This window comes from Notolepis coatsorum (assembly GCF_963971535.1).
Source record: "Notolepis coatsorum genome assembly, chromosome: 15".
Taxonomy (NCBI): Eukaryota; Metazoa; Chordata; class Actinopteri; order Aulopiformes; family Paralepididae; genus Notolepis; species Notolepis coatsorum.
The window spans coordinates 53,392,772-53,414,802 of NC_140179.1; the positions used below are offsets into that span (position 1 = coordinate 53,392,772).

The following is a 22,031-nucleotide window of genomic DNA, read 5'->3' on the forward strand; positions in this document are numbered from 1 at the left end:
GGTCTTCCAATAAATGTCTAGGGTGGGTTCTGTGGGTGTCTATTGCTATTTGTGTGCATTATGCCTCTTTGTTTGTCGATTCTGCCTTGTGCTGTACGTTCATGTTCTTTTGTTGTTTTTATGCCATTGTTGATGTAAAGTACTTTGTAACCTGTGTTTAAAAAGGTGCTATACAAATAAAGTTTTACTTACTTACTTATAAATGACTGAAAAATGCAGATGTCCGTGTGCCTGTAATGAATGGAAATATCGAATAAAAGAAATAACGATGAAAACCCGACTATACTCGGGTCTGGCGCTGAACGGTCGGCGAGATAACCCGACCATCATCGGGTCTCGCGTCCAAAGAGTTAATAAAAATCCAGAGGTACTTCAAATGTTGCAGACTCTTTCAACTTAATTTCAGTGAACTACCTTGATCAGCAATGTCACTGTTTTATTTTTTATTTTTTTTGTAAAAATCTGGGTTTTTGTCCCTTAAAGGGGAACTATCTTATAAATGGCCTTTTTGAGTGTTTAGCATTGTTTCCTAGCTATGTGAACTTATATTAATATGATCTATGTATCAAAATTCTCATATTGGCGCATTCTTCCAATTCTCCTCTCACAATATTCACCCTCACTGAACTGAGTCATTTGAAAATGTGCCCTATATGTGATGTCATATAGTCACTGCTGCATGTTAATGTGATAATGATAACCAGAACGCGCAGTGGTTTAGGAGCCCAGGCTCAAAACAGCTCGAGATCTTGAGGTAGAAAAATGCTGTTTTTGAGGACTTGATTAGAAATACAAAACAATGAATAAAAAAATATATATATATTACAGAGGTGTTCCATAGACTCACAGGAATTGTGTAAAAGTGCCCAAATAGTGAAAGAAATAGTAAAATAGTTCCCCTTTAAATGTATGTAGGCCATGCACACTTCTACTTAATAATTTTTTTTATTTACCTTAATTCTTATTTAACAAGGTTGTAACTGAGGGGTACAATTCCCTGACTGTATTACTAGATATGATACTTACTACCACTACCTTTGTACTTAATATTCGGCCACCCAGTACACGGCATAAATATATTATCATAAACACTCTCACGTAGATGAAACGGATCCAACACAAATGTACGAAGTCGAAGTATGCGTTTATTACTACACAGCAATGGTGTGTAGAGCAAGCACTTAATCACTTAATTACATTTATGAATTGAAATAGTATGCACTTTTATGGCAAAGAGTATTCGTCGGTATATCAATAGAGAATGTCCAATCTCTGATGGCGCAGGTGGTAAATATACGACCTGGAATAGTTAAGGAATAACAGCAATGATACTTTAATGATTATATACTAGATACACTAAGGGGGGGTTAATCCGGTCGCTTGTAAGCCGACAGGAGTAGGAGGGGGGGGGGGGGGGGTAGAATCCGGCTGCCTCGTCCGGCCAAGGGTATCCCAGGTGAACCCACTGTAGTGCCGTTCAATGCGCCGGCGATCCTTGGACCACAGATGAAAGCAGGTGGACTCTTTGTGGGCCGGCTCTCTCCGGTCCACGGGGGAGAGACGTGAAGCGACCTCGTCTTGCAGAGCGTCTCCTCACCTTGCGTCCTCTCCAGGGGGGGGGGTTCCAACACACGGCAGTGTCGGGGGTCTTTATCCATGGAATAATCAAAGTATACAAAGCATAATCCGTGCCTGGGAAGGCGGGCTGTCGTCGGTAGAATAATCCGGTATACAGGTCCACTCGCTCGTCGGCTCTGGGGCTCCTCGGGTGCAGCTTCACATGGGGTCAACCACCCTGGGTAAGCAGCCAGTTCTCTGCCCGAAACGATGGGGTACTGACTACGGTAGTATTCTCACCGCACGAAGCACTATATATTAACAGACTATTATTAGCTTAATAGACTACGTCCAACTCGACGATATAGTGCCAAATATGACTATTCAAATATTAATATACACGATGTCTCAATACCGATGGTAGGCGAACTTGGCCTTACTCCCACACGTGGCGTCGCGGGGAGGCTTTACGTCTGTGACTCTATTGGAGGGTAAGAAACTGGACTGAAAAGAAAGTCCTACTTTAGTAGCGCAGTATATATACGCACTATGAACAAATAGTCCCATTAGTGGTGCGGTAGCCAGATTCCTACGCGGAACTAGGACTTGTTCGTACATGTGGAGCGGTACGTTTGAACTGGGTCTGAGGGGTATGGCAGCCTGGCACCAAGGTCTCGACCAATAGTAGAATGGAGACTATTATGGGATGTTCAGTAGGCTAGAATGGATATTCAATGCATATTGTACAAGGAATATACAAGGGATATCAGGGAATATTAGAGAATATACAAATACAATTAAATATATATATATAAATAAATATATATATTCGGTTTAATCTGGCCCTTCACAACAGCCACCCCCTGATTGGTCCCAGACCTAATCAGTTAAACAGAGACAGATTAATCGCGTTGTCTATTTACACATTTACACAAGGGTTTGCTGTAGGGGTCAGTCAACTTCACAAAGTCATAGGGTTGTAGGGTCATGGTCATCATCGATTGTGTCTGGGAGTCGAGGCAGTTCTATGAGCCTCGCCACGGGACGGGTGTAAGTGCGACCCTGGACGAGCACTTCAGCTGCTCGGACCTTGCCGTCGGCACCGGTGATCACTTTGCTTACGCGGCCGGCCGGCCACATAGCTCTGGGCAGTGATTGATCAATAATCATGACGACTGTTCCTTCTGTCAAATTGTCTCTCTCCTTTACCCACTTCTGGCGGGTCTGTAGAGACGGTAGGTAGTGCAGTAGGAAACTGTTCCAAAACTTGTCGGCTAATACTTGGCTGTACCTCCACATTCGTCGGCCGTTCGCTTCTTCAGGCCGGTACATTGTCTGGGGTAATGCAGGATCTAGCCGCCCCATCAGGAGTGTGTTGGGGGTAACTGGGTCGATATCCGCCACATCACTGGAGACATATCCGAGGGGCTTCGAGTTAAGTACTCCCTCAATCTCCGTGAGGACTGTCATTAGGACTTCTTCCGCCACAGTCTGGGCCCCAAGTACTGCGTACAGGGCTGTCTTTATGGAGCGCACTTCTCGTTCCCAAGTGCCACCGAAGTGGGGTGCGTTTGGGGGGTTGAATTGGAAATCAACCTGTGCTGGAGCGAGGTGGGTCTTAAGTTCTGGGCCCATAGCTTGGAAGCTCTCTCTCAGCTCTCTTTCGCCGCCTTTGAAGTTTGTCCCATGATCGGACAATAGGGTAGACGGTCTTCCTTTCCGTGATGTGAATCTTCGGAAGGCCATAAGGAATGAGTCTGTGCTCATGGTCGGGAGAAGCTCGATGTGTATCGCTCTGGTGGTCATGCATTTGAATACAATACCCCGCCGCTTCTCGGTTCCTCTTCCTTTCTTTATGTGCAGCGGGCCAAAGCAGTCCATACCCGTTGAGTGGAATGGCTTGTCACCGATTCGGAGGCGACATGGAGGAAGGTCAGCCATCCTTGGTATGCTGGGCTGCGCGCGCCACTTGCGGCAGTCTAGACATGTTCGCTGGAAGCGTCGTACCGCCTCTCTTCCTTGTAGGATCCAGTAACGACGTCTGATTTCCGCGAAGACTCTTTCTGCTCCTGCGTGATGTACATCCTCATCGTATTTCTTTATAATCAGCTCTGTGACCTTGTGTCGGCTGTTCAATACGATCGGGTATTTAATGTCATCCGGTAGATTGGGGGCTCTGCGTAGGCGACCACCCACTCTGATGAGGGTATGAGCGTCGCTCTCGGGGGCCAGGTGAATTAATCTGCTGTCGGATGGGACGGGCTTTCCTCCCTGTAGACAGGCCAATTCATCGGGGAACGAGTCTCTCTGGGCTCGCTGCAGTAGAAGCAATTCTGCTTCCTCGTAGTTAGCTGCTGACATATCAGCGGGGGGCTTGCACTCCGGGTGGTACCGCAGGAATGTTCTTTGTTGTGCACTCTCTATGGACGTGCAATCGTCTATGTTAGGGTCGGTGGAGGCTACGGTGCTCAATCCACAGAACACAGACTTCTTATTTTCCACCTCCTCTGGACTTGCTTCCCTCGGGATAGGCATGGGCCACTGTCCTTCCGGGAGTCTTAGGAATGCGGGGCCGTCACTGTAGACATTGCGACGGGTGAGGTCATCCAGGGGCATCCCCCGGGTGATGACGTCAGCTGGGTTCTGTTTTGTATCAACGTAGCGCCACTCTGTTTCTCCGGTTAACTCTTCGGTTAAGTCTTGAATCTCGGTGACTCTGACTCCCACGACGACTTTGTACTTGCATGAGTCCGATTTGATCCAGGCGAGTACCATCGTGGAATCTGACCACAGGATTGTTCTAGACACCGGTATGGTGAGCTCACGTTGGATGAGCGTGGCTAGGTGCGCTCCGGCTAGGGCTGCGCAGAGCTCTAGACGTGGGATAGATTGTTGCTTGCGTGGGGCTATTCTCGAGCGGGCGAGGACAAATGCTGTGTAGATCTCTCCCCCCTGGTCTTGGGCCCGCAAGTAGGCTACTGATCCGTATGCGACCTCTGAGGCGTCACTGAAGACGTGTAAGTCCATTTTACATGTCTCTGGCCTCACCGTGGGTGGGAAGTAGCTTCGGCGCATATTAACGCCTGGGAGTGAGTGGAGCTCCATCTCCCACTCTCTCCAGGTGGATGCGGGAATGGGGTCGTCCCAGCCCTGGTCCTTGTCCCACAATGCTCGTACAATCATTTTTGCCCTGGTGGTGTACGGTAGAATACATCCTAGCGGGTCATATTGTCGGGCGAGTGTTGTGTACACACTCCGTCTGGTGGTCGGCGCCGCCGCCGGCCTTCCCTGCTTCGTAGTCAGGGGCTTGTGTCTGTAGTGAAGCGAATCTGTTTTGAATCGCCACACCAATCCCAGGGTCATCTCCTGGGCTTCTCCCGGGATTGTAGCCATCCAGGTCTCGCTGCTGGCTGCCTTGTCCTCGGAGGAGAGGCTGCGCAGTACTTGCGGATCGCTGCTGGCCCACTGCCTGAGATCAAAGCCGCCTTTGATCAATGAGGCGCAGAGTTTAATCAGGAGAGCCTCGGCTTCTTCTTGGGTTGAAAGGCTTTGTAGACAGTTGTCTACGTAGAAGCTGTTCTTTACGCTGTGTCGGACCTCTTCGTCCGCTGCTGGGTCCTCTGCTACATGTTTCTGTAGTGCAAATGTAGCACAGCAGGGGCTGCACGTCGTTCCGAAGGGGAGGACTTCCCATTGGTAGATGGCTGGGTGCTCATCTCCTGGCTTCTCTCTCCATAGGAACCGTAACAGGGGCTTGTCCGCCTCTACTAATCTCACCTGCAGGAACATTCCTTTAATGTCCCCGCTGATGGCCACCTTTTCCTGGCGGAAGCGGAGTAGAACGCCGAGTAGGGAGGGGCCGAGTGTGGGACCGGGCAGTAACTCTTTATTCAGATTTTGGGATCCGATCTGGTAGCTGCAGTTAAATACTATGCGGTCTTTACCGTTGTGATGGACCTTGTGGTGGGGCACGTACCACGATTCAGTGGTCTGGTCAGCCTCTTTAATGTCCATCTTTGTGACGTGTCCCGCTGTGATGAGCTTCTCAATCTCAGCGCGGTATACACTCTCTTGGGCGGGGTTCTTGGCTAAGCGCCGCTCCGTGTTCAGCAGGTACCGTTCTGTGGCGTCTGTCTTGGCGTGGAAAGTAGGCATTCCTTCTCGCCGCAGGAGTGGCGTGGCGTATCTCAACACGCCGTTGACCGGGACTCTCTTGGTCCCTGTCTCGAGGAGGTGAATGGCGTAAATGTCATCTTTAGAGCGAATGTCTTTCTTTCCGTTCTTAAAGGGCATTTGTTCCAAGGTCCATAGCCGCTCTACGTGTTGCAGGAGTGCGGTTTCTCCCTCTGTGACTCGGGAGTGGAGACATCTAGTGGCTGTACTTCGGTTGAGAGATTTGGCGAGCGGGCCTTGGAGAGTCCATCCCAAACGGGTCTCGACTGCTGCAGGACAGCCTCGGGGTCCGGTATGAACCCGGTCTATCGGGACAATGAGGTCTGCATGGTCGGAGCCTATCAACAGGGTCGGCATAGCATTGTCTATGAGCGGGATCGGTAACTTGCGCAGATGTGCATATTTCTCCATCAGCTTGGCGACGGGGTATGTGTACCGCGACAGTCCTATTTCTTGGCTGGTGAAAGCGTCTGTAATCTGGTACCGTCGCTCAGGCTGGCCGCTTGCTGCGATAGAGAATGAGACATTCTCGCCCTTTATCGTCTTCAAATCTCGTCTTATTGTCCGAATTGTCATTTGGGTTTCGCTTCCCCGCAGCCCTAGCTGGGCCGCAGCGGAGGCGAGCAGCAGGGTCTTCTCTGACCCGTCATCGAGGACGGCGTAAGTGTCCAGGACTTTATTCTGGTAGCTTAGTGTCACACGCACTACTTTTAGGAGTACTCGGGCTCCACTGCTGCTGGCGGGATCGATGTACATGACGCTCGCTTTGCGGCTGGATGGTGCAGGTGAAGGGCGCCGTCTGTTACTGTCGTGAAGTATGTCCAGATGGGCTCCATCGCACTTGGTGCACCTTTTCTTTAAGCGGCATTCGGCTGCCATGTGTGAGCGCGCACAGCGAAAACAGCGCTTGTTGGACTTTATCCATTGACCTGCTTCCTCCGCGTTCAGCTTGGGGAAGGAGTCACATTGCGCTAGCCAGTGTTCTTTCTCACAGTAGGGGCACACTATCTTCCACTTCTCCGTTCTGGAGGGGGTACTGTGGCTCCTGCTGCTCGGTACTGACTCCGATTGGTGCATCACAGTCACCGATCTTCTTCCATCATTTAGTCGTCTGGTTCCTTCTCTGGAGCCAGGGGTGCTCCGTCCGAATGTATCTAGCCGTAGGCTGCTGACTTCTCTCGCCAGGAAGTCTGCTAGATCGAGGAGGTTCGGTTCGGGGCCATTCGGGTCTCTGTGGTCCCTCTGCCGCCTAAAGCGCTCCTGACGAGCGGGCGGCAGCTTCTCCAGAATCCTTTCCACATTTGAGTTGGCGTAAAGTTCATGCCTCCCCTTCTCTCTTTGCGCTCCCAACATCCCTACCAGGGACTGCACTCTGATGGACAGGTCGTCCAGTGCTCGATTGTCTATTGCTGGGGGTAAGCGGTCGATGTGTCGGATCTCCTGGATCACGTAATCCCATATGCGCCCATACCTCTGGTCCAGTGCTACCAGCGCTGCTGTGTATGGGGTGGTGGAAGTCGCGTAGGCGAGCGCTATATTGTGTGCGCGGGGTACCTTTAAGTGCTTCAGTAGGATGGCGTATTTGTGGCGTTCATCCAATACATCCACCAACATGGTCTCCAGACACATGCGGAGTTCTGTATACTGGGCCCGGTTCTCTTGGGTGAAGTCGGGTACCATAGGCGTGCCAATGTATGACGCTGACTGTGGATACATCGGCGAGCGTTGGGGGAGAGGCCTCCTAGGCGAGTCTCCTCCCGCTCCTTGGTATGGGCTGGTACCGGCAGTGTACCATGGCCCGCTTGTCCAGGTGCTGTTCCTCGGTGCGGGTCGTGCGTCGTGCTCACCCGTGTATAGAGTCGGGGGTCTGTAGCGCAGCTCCGCGGGAGTATAGCCTGGGCTGTACCGGACCTCCTGGTCCGGTAGAGTACTGTGCTGTCTTCGGGCGTGGTTCTCCTCCTCTTCCTCTTCGTCTTCAGTTAGGTCATCCAGTGCTTGTAGTCTCTGGTTTAGCCTCTCCACAGGATATGCTGCTCCTTCCCGGTTGCTAGGTCTCGCTTGGACCGGTGGGGGGAGGTGGTCTGTGGGGGGTATAGACCTCGTCTGTTGGTCAAGTTCAGGGTTGTTTACTCGGCTAGGGGATGCCGCCCTGGAGGTGTGTCTAGACGAGTTCCTGGAGCCTCTGGCGGAGGGAGAGGGTGTTGTCCGTCTGATCAGCTGTTCTATTAGTTGCGACTGCTGTCTGTCGCGCGCTGCGTCCCGTTGAGCACCGGCTCGTTCTCGGGCCACATTCTCTTCCATCTGAATGCGTCTTATTTCTAGACGTATCTGCTCGTGTTCGCTTCGCTGCTGGATCTGCAGTCGGTCGCGTTCAGCAGCGGCGTTCAGGCTGATGAGGAAGGCCTGCTGTAGGGTCCTCTCTGCCTCGCTGGGAGAAGGCGGTTGTATAGGGGAGCCTTCCCTCGGGGTACTCCTTGCGGAGCCTTGGAGCTCTATCTCCACGGTGCTCTCCCCGTCTTCTTCCGTGCCGAGTTCTCTCTCGGTAGCGTTGTATTCCTCCCGGGACTCATCGGGGACTACTTCTTCAGTACTGGCGGGGTGTGAAGTCATGTCTGGTTCCCACTGGTCCCCACCGTGAACTTGGTCAGTTATATTAGAGCCCGTAGGGGCCTCTATGGTCGGGGTAGTCTGGGCGTTGGGGTTAGACATACTTTTACTTTCTAGTTTTACCGCGTTTACTGTTAGTAGAAGACTAGGTTGTTGACTGACAGCGTAAGCCTCTAAGTACTGAGGGAGCCGTCGTTCGCGCTGCGGGCGTTGGTTAGGAGGATCGTTTCGTGGAGTGTTCATCATAGGCCATTTCAATATTAATAACACTATATTAATATTACACTGATTACCATCCGGCTCGAAGGACCAATTCTAACTGAGGGGTACAATTCCCTGACTGTATTACTAGATATGATACTTACTACCACTACCTTTGTACTTAATATTCGGCCACCCAGTACACGGCATAAATATATTATCATAAACACTCTCACATAGATGAAACGGATCCAACACAAATGTACGAAGTCGAAGTATGCGTTTATTACTACACAGCAATGGTGTGTAGAGCAAGCACTTAATCACTTAATTACATTTATGAATTGAAATAGTATGCACTTTTATGGCAAAGAGTATTCGTCGGTATATCAATAGAGAATGTCCAATCTCTGATGGCGCAGGTGGTAAATATACGACTTGGAATAGTTAAGGAATAACAGCAATGATACTTTAATGATTATATACTAGATACACTAAGGGGGGGTTAATCCGGTCGCTTGTAAGCCGACAGGAGTAGGAGGGGGGGGGGGGTAGAATCCGGCTGCCTCGTCCGGCCAAGGGTATCCCAGGTGAACCCACTGTAGTGCCGTTCAATGCGCCGGCGATCCTTGGACCACAGATGAAAGTAGGTGGACTCTTTGTGGGCCGGCTCTCTCCGGTCCACGGGGGAGAGACGTGAAGCGACCTCGTCTTGCAGAGCGTCTCCTCACCTTGCGTCCTCTCCAGGGGGGGGGGTTCCAACACACGGCAGTGTCGGGGGTCTTTATCCATGGAATAATCAAAGTATACAAAGCATAATCCGTGCCTGGGAAGGCGGGCTGTCGTCGGTAGAATAATCCGGTATACAGGTCCACTCGCTCGTCGGCTCTGGGGCTCCTCGGGTGCAGCTTCACATGGGGTCAACCACCCTGGGTAAGCAGCCAGTTCTCTGCCCGAAACGATGGGGTACTGACTACGGTAGTATTCTCACCGCACGAAGCACTATATATTAACAGACTATTATTAGCTTAATAGACTACGTCCAACTCGACGATATAGTGCCAAATATGACTATTCAAATATTAATATACACGATGTCTCAATACCGATGGTAGGCGAACTTGGCCTTACTCCCACACGTGGCGTCGCGGGGAGGCTTTACGTCTGTGACTCTATTGGAGGGTAAGAAACTGGACTGAAAAGAAAGTCCTACTTTAGTAGCGCAGTATATATACGCACTATGAACAAATAGTCCCATTAGTGGTGCGGTAGCCAGATTCCTACGCGGAACTAGGACTTGTTCGTACATGTGGAGCGGTACGTTTGAACTGGGTCTGAGGGGTATGGCAGCCTGGCACCAAGGTCTCGACCAATAGTAGAATGGAGACTATTATGGGATGTTCAGTAGGCTAGAATGGATATTCAATGCATATTGTACAAGGAATATACAAGGGATATCAGGGAATATTAGAGAATATACAAATACAATTAAATATATATATATAAATAAATATATATATTCGGTTTAATCTGGCCCTTCACAACAAAGGTTATTTTAATGGTTTATAAGGTATCAAATGAAGGGACTCTGTGAGAGAGCAGAATAGTTACTCTTATACATTACTTCACGGTACTAACTTCTAGTGAAGAACGTACGTATTAGTGAAATAACGTTTTTCTGGGGGGGCCCTGGACCCTCAAGGACCCCTGGGGCTCCCCTGTTCCCCACTGAACCACCTAACTAAACTAAAGAAACAGATCCCAGGACAGCTTCCGCGTTAACATCATATTGACATCTCCGCCGTACCAAGCGCAGTCCCCGTACCGCTCAACAATCTCAAAAGGCTCCATAGTTGCGAGTGCTTAAAATATATCTTAAATGATGGCTATGGGTCTAATACACCCGACACTTATCAATGACTTGCTTGCAGTCAACATGTATGAAACGGATTGTTTTTTCATTGGTACATTTCCGTTTTATACCGTTTTGAATACGAGTATAGTTTTGGTGATTTCTAGTAATTCCAGAGAAAGACGCGATAATAGCCCTTTAGTGGAATACACAAAACACGTTGTAATTTTTTCGGCTGATTTATGCATTTCATTATAAAGTATTCTGTATTTTGTTCTGACAAATAATAAACAAACTTGAAACTTGAATCCTAAAAACGGCTCGTCGGGGCGAGACTATTTTTCCCGCTTTTATTTTTTACATTTTTATTTGTAATCCACTTTTTCTCCTTATCTTCTATTTTTCTCCCATCCCAATTTCGTATTTCCAATTCTTCCCTCCCCTGTCTTGAACGTTGCTAGACTATGCCTCCCACTGGTCGGCTGTAGTGAGGATAGAAGCCTTGCATCACGTGTCCCCTCCGGTACACGAGGAGGCAGCCTGTCGCATATTTTCCCCAGACATCTCGAACTCTCAGTGGCGAGGAGTAACGCGTGGGAGGCTCACGCTGCCCCCGATACTTCCTGTTTCTGCTGTACAGGCGTCACCCAACCGACCTGTAGGAGTCACTGTCCACAACGTCCAATCCCCACCCACCGGCTTTCCCACCCTCTAACACTGCCAATTGTGTTAGTGTGACGGTTGGCCAAGTCGGTAGCAACGCAGAGAGCTGGGCTCGATACCAGCATATCCTGCGTTAGTGGCGAGCGTCTTGCCCACTGCGCCATTCAGCCGCCCCCCGCTTTTTTTTTGTTTTGTTAAAAGGCGGCAGCTTTTCTGCAACAGTGAACAAACTCCGATGTGCGTTTGACATTCTGTTTTGGAACACCTCACCCTTTCTGAATGACAAAAATTGCAAGTCCACTCCAGTGGCATGTCCACTCCAGAATTTCACTGAGACCCATTTAATTTCTTAGCAGCCAATGCAGTTTTTGTTTGTTTTTGTTCCCAGAATAGACTTGTTGAAGACAGGTTGGCCATCTGCCACGTTGGCTACTAGGACGACGTTCATCAAACTGCCGTGATGTCGTTTAGGTTTCTCCAAGCAGCCCGATCTCGCTTAAAATATGTAAATAAAGTACTAATCGACCACAGGACAAAGGGACATATTGTACGTTATTTTATAGCCATAAGTATAAACTGACATATTCATGAAAATGTACATTATTACTTATGAATTCACTTTTAACGTTTTCAAACAAACCCGGGACGCTCGCATGGGAAGCAAGTGTCTTTACCTCAAGACTACCGAGACACACTTTTCTGATAGCCTCGCCCAAACCATAACCCTGACCTTAACCACATTGTACTAACCATAACCATAACCCTAACCTTAACCATAACCACACTGTTACCTTGTACTAACCATAACCGTCTAACCTTAACCACACTGTTACCTTAAAATAACCATAACTATAGCCATAACCCTAACACTAACCTTCTACTGTATCTTAACCATAACCGTTAAATGTTAAAATGAACCATCATCATAGTATTGCTGTGTTTGTGTCAGGGTGGGTGGGTGTCTTAGTCTAGTGGTGAGAGCACTCGCCTGTGATCGGCGATACGAAATGTAAATAATATTACGTATACAAATACAATGGCTATAATGCAACGTATACATTATGTACCTTTTTCCCTGTGGTCGATTAGTACTTTATTTACATTTTCTGATTAGACTGTGTTGCCACATGGATATCTGGGGTTATTAGTACAGTATGTCTGTGTTGCTCAGTCCTTAATAACCAAATGGCTCATTTCGCCCGACTGCCTGTTCACTCTGACGGTGATGTCATCCGGTCCAAACGGATCATACCATAAGGACCCCCCCTGCGGGGTATAGCTGTTGTTTCTGAATGTTGGTCCTATAGCTCATAAGCTCTCCCTGCCCCCCCCCCCCCTCTCTCTCTTCTGTCTCTGTCATTCTCTTCTTTCATTTGTGTTCTGTCCACCTCTCCGTGCGCGTAAGTGTGTGTGTATGTCACTGTTATTCCTGTGTACATGTGTGTGTATGTGTTTCTGTGTGTGTTTGTGTGTGTGTGTGTGTTGTGTCATTACTCTACATACATGTGTGTGTCTTGTCTCTGTGTGTGTGTGTGTGTGTGTGTGTGTCTCTTTGTGTGTGTCTTTGTGTGGGTGCATGTGTGTGCGCTTTCTGCTCCCAGCACCCCTGCGGAAAGCAAAGTTTGTGGAGAGCCCTCGCATCCCACAGTCCGAGCTGGGCTCCCCTACACACACGGCTACTGCCAGGAACACAGACCTGGAGGCAGCATACTGCCCTGGTGAGTAACGGCTACTGTACCGAGCTCCACGCCACATCCTTACCTCCGGGCGAGTGGACGCGCTGGTTTGTTTTGTTTTTTAACGTGTGATTTATAGGTTCAAAAGAAAAGAGAGAGAGAGGAGAGAGCGACACAGAGAGACAGAGCGACAGAGAGAGAGAGAGAGAGAGAGAGAGAGAGAGAGAGAGAGAGAGAGAGAGAGAGAGAGAGATTTTAGAAAAATCAACAGTGTGCGTGTGCGTGCTTGAAACAGGAGATGGGGTGAGAGAGAGAGAGAAAGTGGCAGCGAGGGGTAGTCAAGTAGTACTCAAGTCTGTGTGGACTGATTTTCAGGACTCGTGACTCGACTTGGACTCGAGCATCGACTGTATTCGGACTCGGAAGGTGCAGACGAGGACTCGGACTTATACTATATATTTATTTTTGTAATATTTTCTAATAATTTTATATTTAATATTGATGGCTAGTGCATTTGTTTGGCTATTGTAAATAACCTCCCTTTGAAACGGTGACCGCTGTGTCATTTATGTTTAATGTAGACTTTTTTTTTTATTTGTATGTCAGCTCTGTGCCAGAGTGGAGTGGACTCAACCTTGATGACTTGGACTCAGACTCGGACTAGGGTAATGGGGACTCGACTCTGGCTCGAGATTTAGTGACTACAACCCTGGCGAGGGGAGGGTGGACGAGAGGGAGGGAGGTAGAGAGAGAGGGAGAGAGAGAGACAGCAGAGAGAGGATTTGTGTGTGTGGTTTCTTCGCAAATTGAGTGTTTGTCAAGTTTAGTCAGTAATTCTGTCGGCGTTAGCACCTTCCACAGACATGGAACATCGCTGAGGTCATTAACAAAGCCGCTTCTCTCATTCCCACCCTGTCCGTCCTCCCGTTCCTGTCACTAACTGTCTCTCTCCCTCTCTCTCTTGCTCTATTTTTCTCTCTATCTCTGTGTCTCTCTGATCCTCCCTCGCTCTCTCTCTCTCCCGTCGCGGTGTGTCTTGGACAGTCAGCGACTACCCCGGTTATCCTCTCTCTCTCTCTCTCTCTCTCTCTCTCTCTCTCTCTCTCTCTCTCTCTCTCTCTCTCTCTCTCTCTCTCTCTCTCTCTCTCTCTCTCTCTCTCTCTCTCTCTCCTTTGTCCAAGATGTAAGCATAGTAGTGGTACTGAAGGGATGGGTTCAGCGCGTCCGGCCGTTTGCACTTAGCCATGTAGGGACTCTTCCAATGCTTCTATAGCACTACAGCTTGCATAATGACATTATATAACAATGATGACATAACTAGGGATGCTTACACATTGAACAGCTGTGAAATGCAGCCCTGCTACAGCCTCCAAAACGACAGTAATTGGGGTTTTACAGGGTTAATGACACAAGGACACAGCCTGGAGGATGACATGATGTGTGTGGATGGTGTGACCAGATAATCAGGGGCCTGGCGTCGTTGGGACTGACAGTCTGGCCGATGTCAGAGTGACCGCATCCCTCTCCCATCTGCCAGCCTCTTCTTCTGTGGTCAGGTGTCCTGTCTGCCAGCCACTTCTTCTGTGGTCAGGTGTCCTGTCTGCCAGTCTCTTCTTCTGTGGTCAGGTGTCCCGTCTGCCAGCCTCTTCTTCTTCTGGGGTCAGGTGTCCCGTCTGCCAGCCTCTTTTTCTTCTGTGGTCAGGTGTCCTGTCTGCCAGTCTCTTCTTCTGTGGTCAGGTGTCCTGTCTGCCAGTCTCTTCTTCTTCTGTGGTCAGGTGTCCTGTCTGCCAGCCTCTTCTTCTCCTGTGGTCAGGTGTCCTGTCTGCCAGCCTCTTCTTCTTCTGGGGTCAAGTGTCCTGTCTGCCAGCCTCTTCTTCTGTGGTCAAGTGTCCTGTATGTGAAATACTCTTGTTCTGGGGTCAGGTGTCCCGTTTTCCAGCCTCTTCTTCTGTGGTCAGGTGTCCTGTATGTGAAAGATTCTTCTTCTGTGGGCAGGTGTCCTGTATGTGAAAGATTCTTCTTCTTGGGTTCTGTTGTCTTCTGTGTAACAGATTATTCTTCTGGGATTCTGCTCAGTGGGAGTGATCAGTAGGTGTCAACATACTTATATATTCTATTATATTCTTTGAACTGTTGAACAGTAATCCAGAACTATTTTATTGCACTGTAAAAAAGAAAAGAAAAAATTATCTGTCTATTTTATCTTACTATTTTTATTATTGTCTATTTAAAACTGAATCAAACCATAAACAAGGTGGCCCAGTGTTGGGATGTTAGATCCTAATGTGAAAAACTGGTCTGCACTTTATGTGCTCATTTTATTCCTGTCTGTTTTATTTTTCTGTTGTGAAGCACTTTGAGCTGCAGTTTCTGTATGAAAGGTGATATACAAATAAAGTTTATTATTATAATATTTTTATTATTATTATTATTCCAAACTTGAGTATTTTTTCTCTCGTTGTGGTGAGATCATTTTACAATCAAATGTAGCTCACTTAGAGCGCCAACAATGACAGCTGCCTGTTAGCTAAATGTTGTTAGCAATGCCCTGCTATTCATATAGTTTTAGGATCTGGCTGTTTGTCCTCTATTTGTGGACGGAAGCGTTTCAGCAGCGTCGTCAGCAGGAAGGGTACAACTCTTACAGCTGAGTAACAATGTTTATCAAACAGTGGTGAAACATGGGTGCATAGTCATGGCCGCCTAGTTATAGTTGAAAGTGGGGGTGCAAGATTTTTTTTATTCTTTTTATTTTTTTTACATTTAATGAACACCTGTATGTGCAATTTCCTGCAATATAGAGCCTTCAATCTTGACCAAAATAAAGCTGCTCTTTTCACTATAAAACTCAAGTTTATATTGCAGTATGATAGCTATAATAATAATAACTTCACTGCGAGGGCTCTTTTAGCTAACGCTAGCTAGGCACGTATGATAGCCAATTCCTATTATAATAATAATAATAACTTTCCCATCCTCCCAAAGCCCCTCCAGCCCCGTTCACATCCGCAGCGGCAGTACCAACAACAACAACAACAACAATTAATTGACGCTATCAATAGCCCCAGTGAGCGCGGCGGCTGAATGAATGAATGAATGAATGAAAACTTTATTTAACAGATTGCAGAATGGGTACAATACAGTACGGCTCAATACACACAATTGTTAAGGGGATGCAGACCAGAGAAAGACGTTTGTCTTGTTTACATCAGGGTCCATACTAGCCCCTTTCGTGACTGTGCTGCACCGAGTGAATCCACAGTCACTTGCTCCTCAATGGGAAACCAACCTAGATTTACCCTGAAGGACTGGTTCTGGCCGAACCGTTCGTTATACAAGTATCACAGAGACATTACAAATGTGCTCACAGTTGCACGAGGGTTTCGGACAGAGATACGGGATGGTGCGCAGGCGCTGTGATCACCCAACGGCGGAAATAATGCCGCTTTGAGCAGTTTATAAAAAAATATTAAAAATATTTATTAGCAACGCCGAGCTTTCAAACCATCCCGTATCTCTGTCCGAACCCCTCGTGCAACTGTGAGCACCTTTGTAATGTCTCTGTGATACTTGTATAACGAACCAGTCCTTCAGGGTAAATCTAGGTTGGTTTCCCATTGAGGAGCAAGTGACTGTGGATTCACTCGGTGCAGCGCGGAGGCTCACCATACGAGAAATATTCAGTTTCAATCTGTTTGCGCATTTAGTATACAGTCACAGTGTTCGACTTATGTGATAATTTGCTCCATTTTGATGTAAACGCCGAAGAATAATCCTCACAATGTTATCCAATATCCAGCCTGAATTTTTCAATGGCATTCGAAAAAGCCGCCTCCTCCCCCAACATGTCGTATACGTCATGCCGACGAACCGTGGCCCGTGGGCACTGGATCAAACCATTAAAGTGGGGGGTCACACAATCTTTGGAAACTTAAAAACTTGCTATTAAGTGTCATTTCGTATTATTAATTTGATTGAAATTACGTAGTTATGGTTAGATTTATATATGGGAGGGGGGGGGTATATCATATTTTTCATATGATCAAAAAGTGGGGGAGCAAAATCAGACGTTTGCCCATGTTCAATAGTCGTAGAGCAGATGCTTCGCGTGCTCTATTGCGCAGGCGTCTATGTGCATAGTAGTAAAGACATAATTAGTATAGTAGGAAGAGTACATGATAGTATAAGACAGAAGGTTAGTGTTTTTGTTTTTTTTAACGTTTTCTTTTAAATTTTAACTCAGATATTGTTTGAAATGTGTTTATTAGTCGACGGCGAAAGATTGGTCGGGTTTCAGCTGTCCTAACTGTGGTGGGAAGTTTGTTCCACCATTGTGGCGCGAGGACTGAGAATAGGCCGTCAGTTGTTCACTTCTGACTGAAAAGAAGATAAGAAAATAAATGAAAAGAAAAAGATAAGAACTTTGTTGTCCCTGAGGAGAAATGACTTGTCACAGTACAACATGGCATGAGATAAGAAATAAAAATGTAAACATTATAGAACAACAGCAAAACAACTAGTTGACAAATAAAATATGTGTTTGCCGCACTGTTTGATACTTTTATTATATTGTATAATAATTATGTCTTATCAGACTTCTACACAGGATACAGAGTTTATATATTTAACAACTGCATGGCTTTGATGATGGAATGTCTTTGACATTTACATTTAGTCATTTAGCTGAACGCCTTTATCCAAAGAGACTTACTTAAGTTCTGTACAACAAGTCAGCAGGAAGGGTACTGCTCTGGCAGCTGAATTGAATCAAGGACATGGTTGTCTAGGGCAGAGTGTCTATGGCAGCCTCTCTCAGAGCATCTGTGAAGGTGACAATCCAGGTTTGAGATGATTGTCTCTCTTGTAGTGGAGGCAGTAGGAAGAGTTGATGTGAGACAGGAAAACCTGCTCGGTCTGACAGGAATGCGTGAGTAAGCAGGGGAGAGATCAGTGTTCCAGGTTGAACCTGCAGATGGATCTAGTAGCTCTTTAACAAGGGCTGTCTGGGGAAGTGTAACAGCAAGGCCATGGCTTGAACGTCCAGCTTTAGACCACTACAGCCAGAGGCTATTCCTGTAAATAAGAATGTGTTATTCACCTTGCCTTGTTTAAAAATAGTTGAATAATCTGTGCTTCTCTGTGCTGTTGACGCCATAGAGCGCGGTGAGGACATCATCAGCAAATGTTTATGACCTATAGTTTCATGTAGTATGTGGCTTGTGAATTGTTTGAGAGAGTATGTGATTTAACATCCAGACTTTGGTGACACTGTGCTGCCCTGCTGACACTGTAACCTAGAGCTACATTAGAGCTACATTAAAGCTACGTTAGAGCTACATTAAAGCTACATTAGTGCTACATTATAGATATGTTAGAGCTACATTAAAGCTACGTTAGAGCTACATTAAAGCTACATTAGTGCTACATTATAGATATGTTAGAGCTACATTAAAGTTACGTTAGAGCTACATTAAAGCTACATTAGTGCTACATTATAGATATGTTAGAGCTACATTAGAGCTACGTTAGAGCTACATTAAAGCTACATTAGTGCTACATTATAGATATGTTAGAGCTACATTAAAGCTACGTTAGAGCTACATTAAAGCTACATTAGTGCTACATTATAGATATGTTAGAGCTACATTAAAGCTACGTTAGAGCTACATTAAAGCTACATTAGTGCTACATTATAGATATGTTAGAGCTACATTAAAGCTACGTTAGAGCTACATTAAAGCTACATTAGTGCTACATTATAGATCTGTTAGAGCTACATTAAAGCTACGTTAGAGCTACATTAAAGCTACATTAGTGCTACATTATAGATATGTTAGAGCTACATTAAAGCTACGTTATCTATCTATCTAGGTCGTCCTCGGAAGGGCCCTCCATCGGTGCTTCCAGTCATCCCGATCCTCCATGCATCTGGCTAGCTCGCCGGTGCATTCTGTTCCCGCATCGCTCTTGAGTACGTCCACGTAGGTTAATGTGGGACGTCCTCGTGATCGATGCCCGTGTGTTGGTTCCCACAGCACACGTTTGCTGGTTGGCATCTCATGATGTCTCTGGCAGTGACCTGCCAGCCTCATTCTCCTGACTGCCACTTTCTCGCTCACCCTTAGCACCCCCCCATACAAGTTTGCATTAGTGACATGCTCATCCCTGTTGATGTTGAGCACCACACGCATCATTCTGGTGTAGCACCCATCCAAGGACTTCTGCGGGGTGGGCTTCAAGGTCCAGCATTCACTGCCATACAAAAGGACAGACTCAACTGTTGCATGAAAGAAGTTGAGCTTGATTTGACGGGGGAGGTTGGATTTCCACACACTGGTCATGCCGTTCAGAGCCCTCCACGCAAGCGCCTTCCTCACTTTAAGGTCTTGCTCGTTACGTTGTACGTTAGAGCTACATTAAAGCTACATTAGTGCTACATTATAGATATGTTAGAGCTACATTAAAGCTACGTTAGAGCTACATTAAAGCTACATTAGTGCTACATTATAGATATGTTAGAGCTACATTAAAGCTACATTAGTGCTACATTATAGATATGTTAGAGCTACATTAAAGCTCCGTTAGAGCTACATTAAAGCTACATTAGTGCTACATTATAGATATGTTAGAGCTACATTAAAGCTACGTTAGAGCTACATTAAAGCTACATTAGTGCTACATTAGAACTACGTTAGAGCTACGTTAGAGCAGTGGTTCTCAACCAATCTGATGCCATGGCACAACAATTCCAAGTAATGTTGCTTGTAAAACCTAGATCAATCTTACAAGAGGAGATGATGTATGAGCTGCTGAACAAGGAGGGCTTTGAAGTTAATTCTTATTATGGTTTCATTTAGTGAAGGAAATTGTATATTTCTTTCTTTGAAATGGACTTTCTTTACATTTGAGTAAACAAACACCTGGACCTGTAACTTGACCCACCAGTTAAGAACCACTGGCCAAGAGGAAATCATCAATTATCATTTGATTGCCATTCCCTCGAGTAGAAAAACATTGTAGTCTTATATATGCGGCTCGTGAAATAGCTTATGAAAGTCCCCATTAGCCATGGACCTCATATCACAGTGTGAAATCTTTACTGACGTTCAACGCCACCCTGCCTACAGTAATTAGCAGACCTCTCCGTTTGAAGCCTGTGGTTTCCTTTTAAATAGGATGTTTATGTCATTTCCACTTCATTAGACTGTACATACAGTGTCGAGAGACAAGAAGGGGATGGGGGGGGGGGGGGGGGGGTGATGTCGGGATGGGGGTTTGGGGGGTGGGGGCAGATGTTGAGAACTAGTTTCAGTCCCAGGACTTTACATACACAGCGTTGTGTAATAAAGATTCAAAGTCCACAGATTCTCAGCTTGTGTGCAGATTCTGGTGATCTGGTGATATAGATAATAGACACAATATCAGGTGGGCTCCACACCAAGGTGATTCTCATGAGCTACAATAATCAAATAAATACAAATACACTCATTAGCCATGAGTTACATGAAGCACAATTATATTTCAATGGTAGCACAACCTGCAAAGTAGACAGCTGACAATACTTGTACGGTTCAACTTTTATGCAGCTCAAACACACCAGTGTCTTGTTTTCCTTGTAGTTTAACATGTCATATTTTACCAGATCCTTGTAGTTTAACATTATACATGTCATATTTTACCAGATCCTTGTAGTTTAACATTATACATATCATATTTTACCAGATCCTAGTAGCTTAACATTATACATATAATATTCTATATTGTAGCTTAATATTATACATATCATATTCTACAGCGGCTGGGTGGCGCAGCGGAGATTGCGCTCGTCACCAATGCAAGAGACTCCGGTCTCGAATCCGGGTGTCAGCATTGCCTCCGGCTTGGGCCAGCCATCATACTAACTCATTTTCAGAGTTAGAGGGTGGAAGTCGATGGGTGGGGATTTTGACGTTGTGGACAGCGACTCCTACAGGTCGGTTGGGGGACGCCTGCACAGCAGAGACAGGAAGTAGCAAGGGTAGTGTGAGCCTCCCATGCCTTACACCTCGCCACTGAGAGTCCGCGCTGACAGGTGAAAAGATGTGACAGGCTGCCTCCTCGTGTACCGGAGGGGACACGTGATGCAAGGCTTCTATCCTCCCTACAACCGACCAGTGGGGGGCATAGTCGAGCAACGTTCAAGACAGGGGAGGGGAGAATGGGAAACACAAAATTGGGATGGGAGAAAAATCTAAAAATAAGGAGAAAAAGTGGATAAAAAAAACATATCATATTCTACCAGATCCTTGTAGCTTAACATTATACACATCATACTTTACCTTGTAGCTTCACATTATACATATCATATTCTACCAGATCCTTTTAGCTTAACATTATACATATATTATACCAGATCCTTGTATCTTAACATTATACATATCATATTCTACCAGATCCTTTTATAAATGAATGCTTACAACTTAGAAAATGTCATTACAGAACAGTACTTTTAACATAACCCACCACTTGTAGAGCAAAACCAGACTGGGAGAAGGAATTACGGATGGTGCAGGAAAGCATTCAGGATAGTTGTCATGACAACCATCTGTCTCCTTCACAGCTCAGGGGGGAGAGAGAGAGAGGGGGATATGGAGAGAGAGAGGGATAGAGATATATATATATAGAGAGAGAGAGAGAGAGAGAGAGAGAGAGAGAGAGAGAGAGAGAGAGAGAGAGAGAGAGAGAGAGAGAGAGAGAGAGAGAGAGAGAGAGAGAGAGAGAGAGAGAGAGAGGGGGGGGGATATGGAAAGAGAGAGAGAGGGGGATATGGAAAGAGAGAGCGAGAGAGAGAGATGGCAAAAACACAAGGGAGGTTTCTTTTTAATTCGTTCCTCTTTTTTCATATTCGGGGGCGACAGTGGCTCGGGAGGTAGAGCAGTTGTCTGGCAATCCGGAGGTTCCCGGTTCGATTCCCGCTCCTCCCGGGCAGCGTGTCGATGTGTCCTTGAGCAAGACACTTAACCCCTAATTGCTCCTGATGAGCAGGTTGGCACCTTGCATGGTTGCCTCCGCCGTCGGTGTGTGAATGTGTGAGTGAATGGGTGAGTGAATGGGTAAAATGTGAGTAACAAATTGTAAAGCGCTTTGGATAAAAGTGCTATATGAAAAAGCAGCCATTTACCATATTCAATTTCCATGACCAAGGAGGATTGTGCGGCGTGTTTAACGCCACGATGATGACGATACGTGCCTGAAGTTGTTCCTCTCGAGGAATGTGTGATCTGCGCTCGGCGTCTTTGTCTCTTTGAAAGAGGACACATCTG

General features: G+C 46.6%; 1 protein-coding gene across 1 annotated transcript in view; it reads left to right on the forward strand.

Annotated features, from left to right (window-relative positions):
• The window catches only part of LOC311242055 (protein TANC2-like), a gene marked incomplete at its 3' end in the record, with an annotated part of 454,715 nt that overhangs the window by 378,565 nt on the left and 54,119 nt on the right, over nucleotides 1-22,031 (forward strand). The window contains exon 5 of the mRNA XM_084331008.1: nucleotides 12,655-12,771. Coding sequence (XP_084187134.1) covers nucleotides 12,655-12,771 — 117 coding nt within the window. The remainder of the gene's footprint in view (nucleotides 1-12,654; nucleotides 12,772-22,031) is intronic.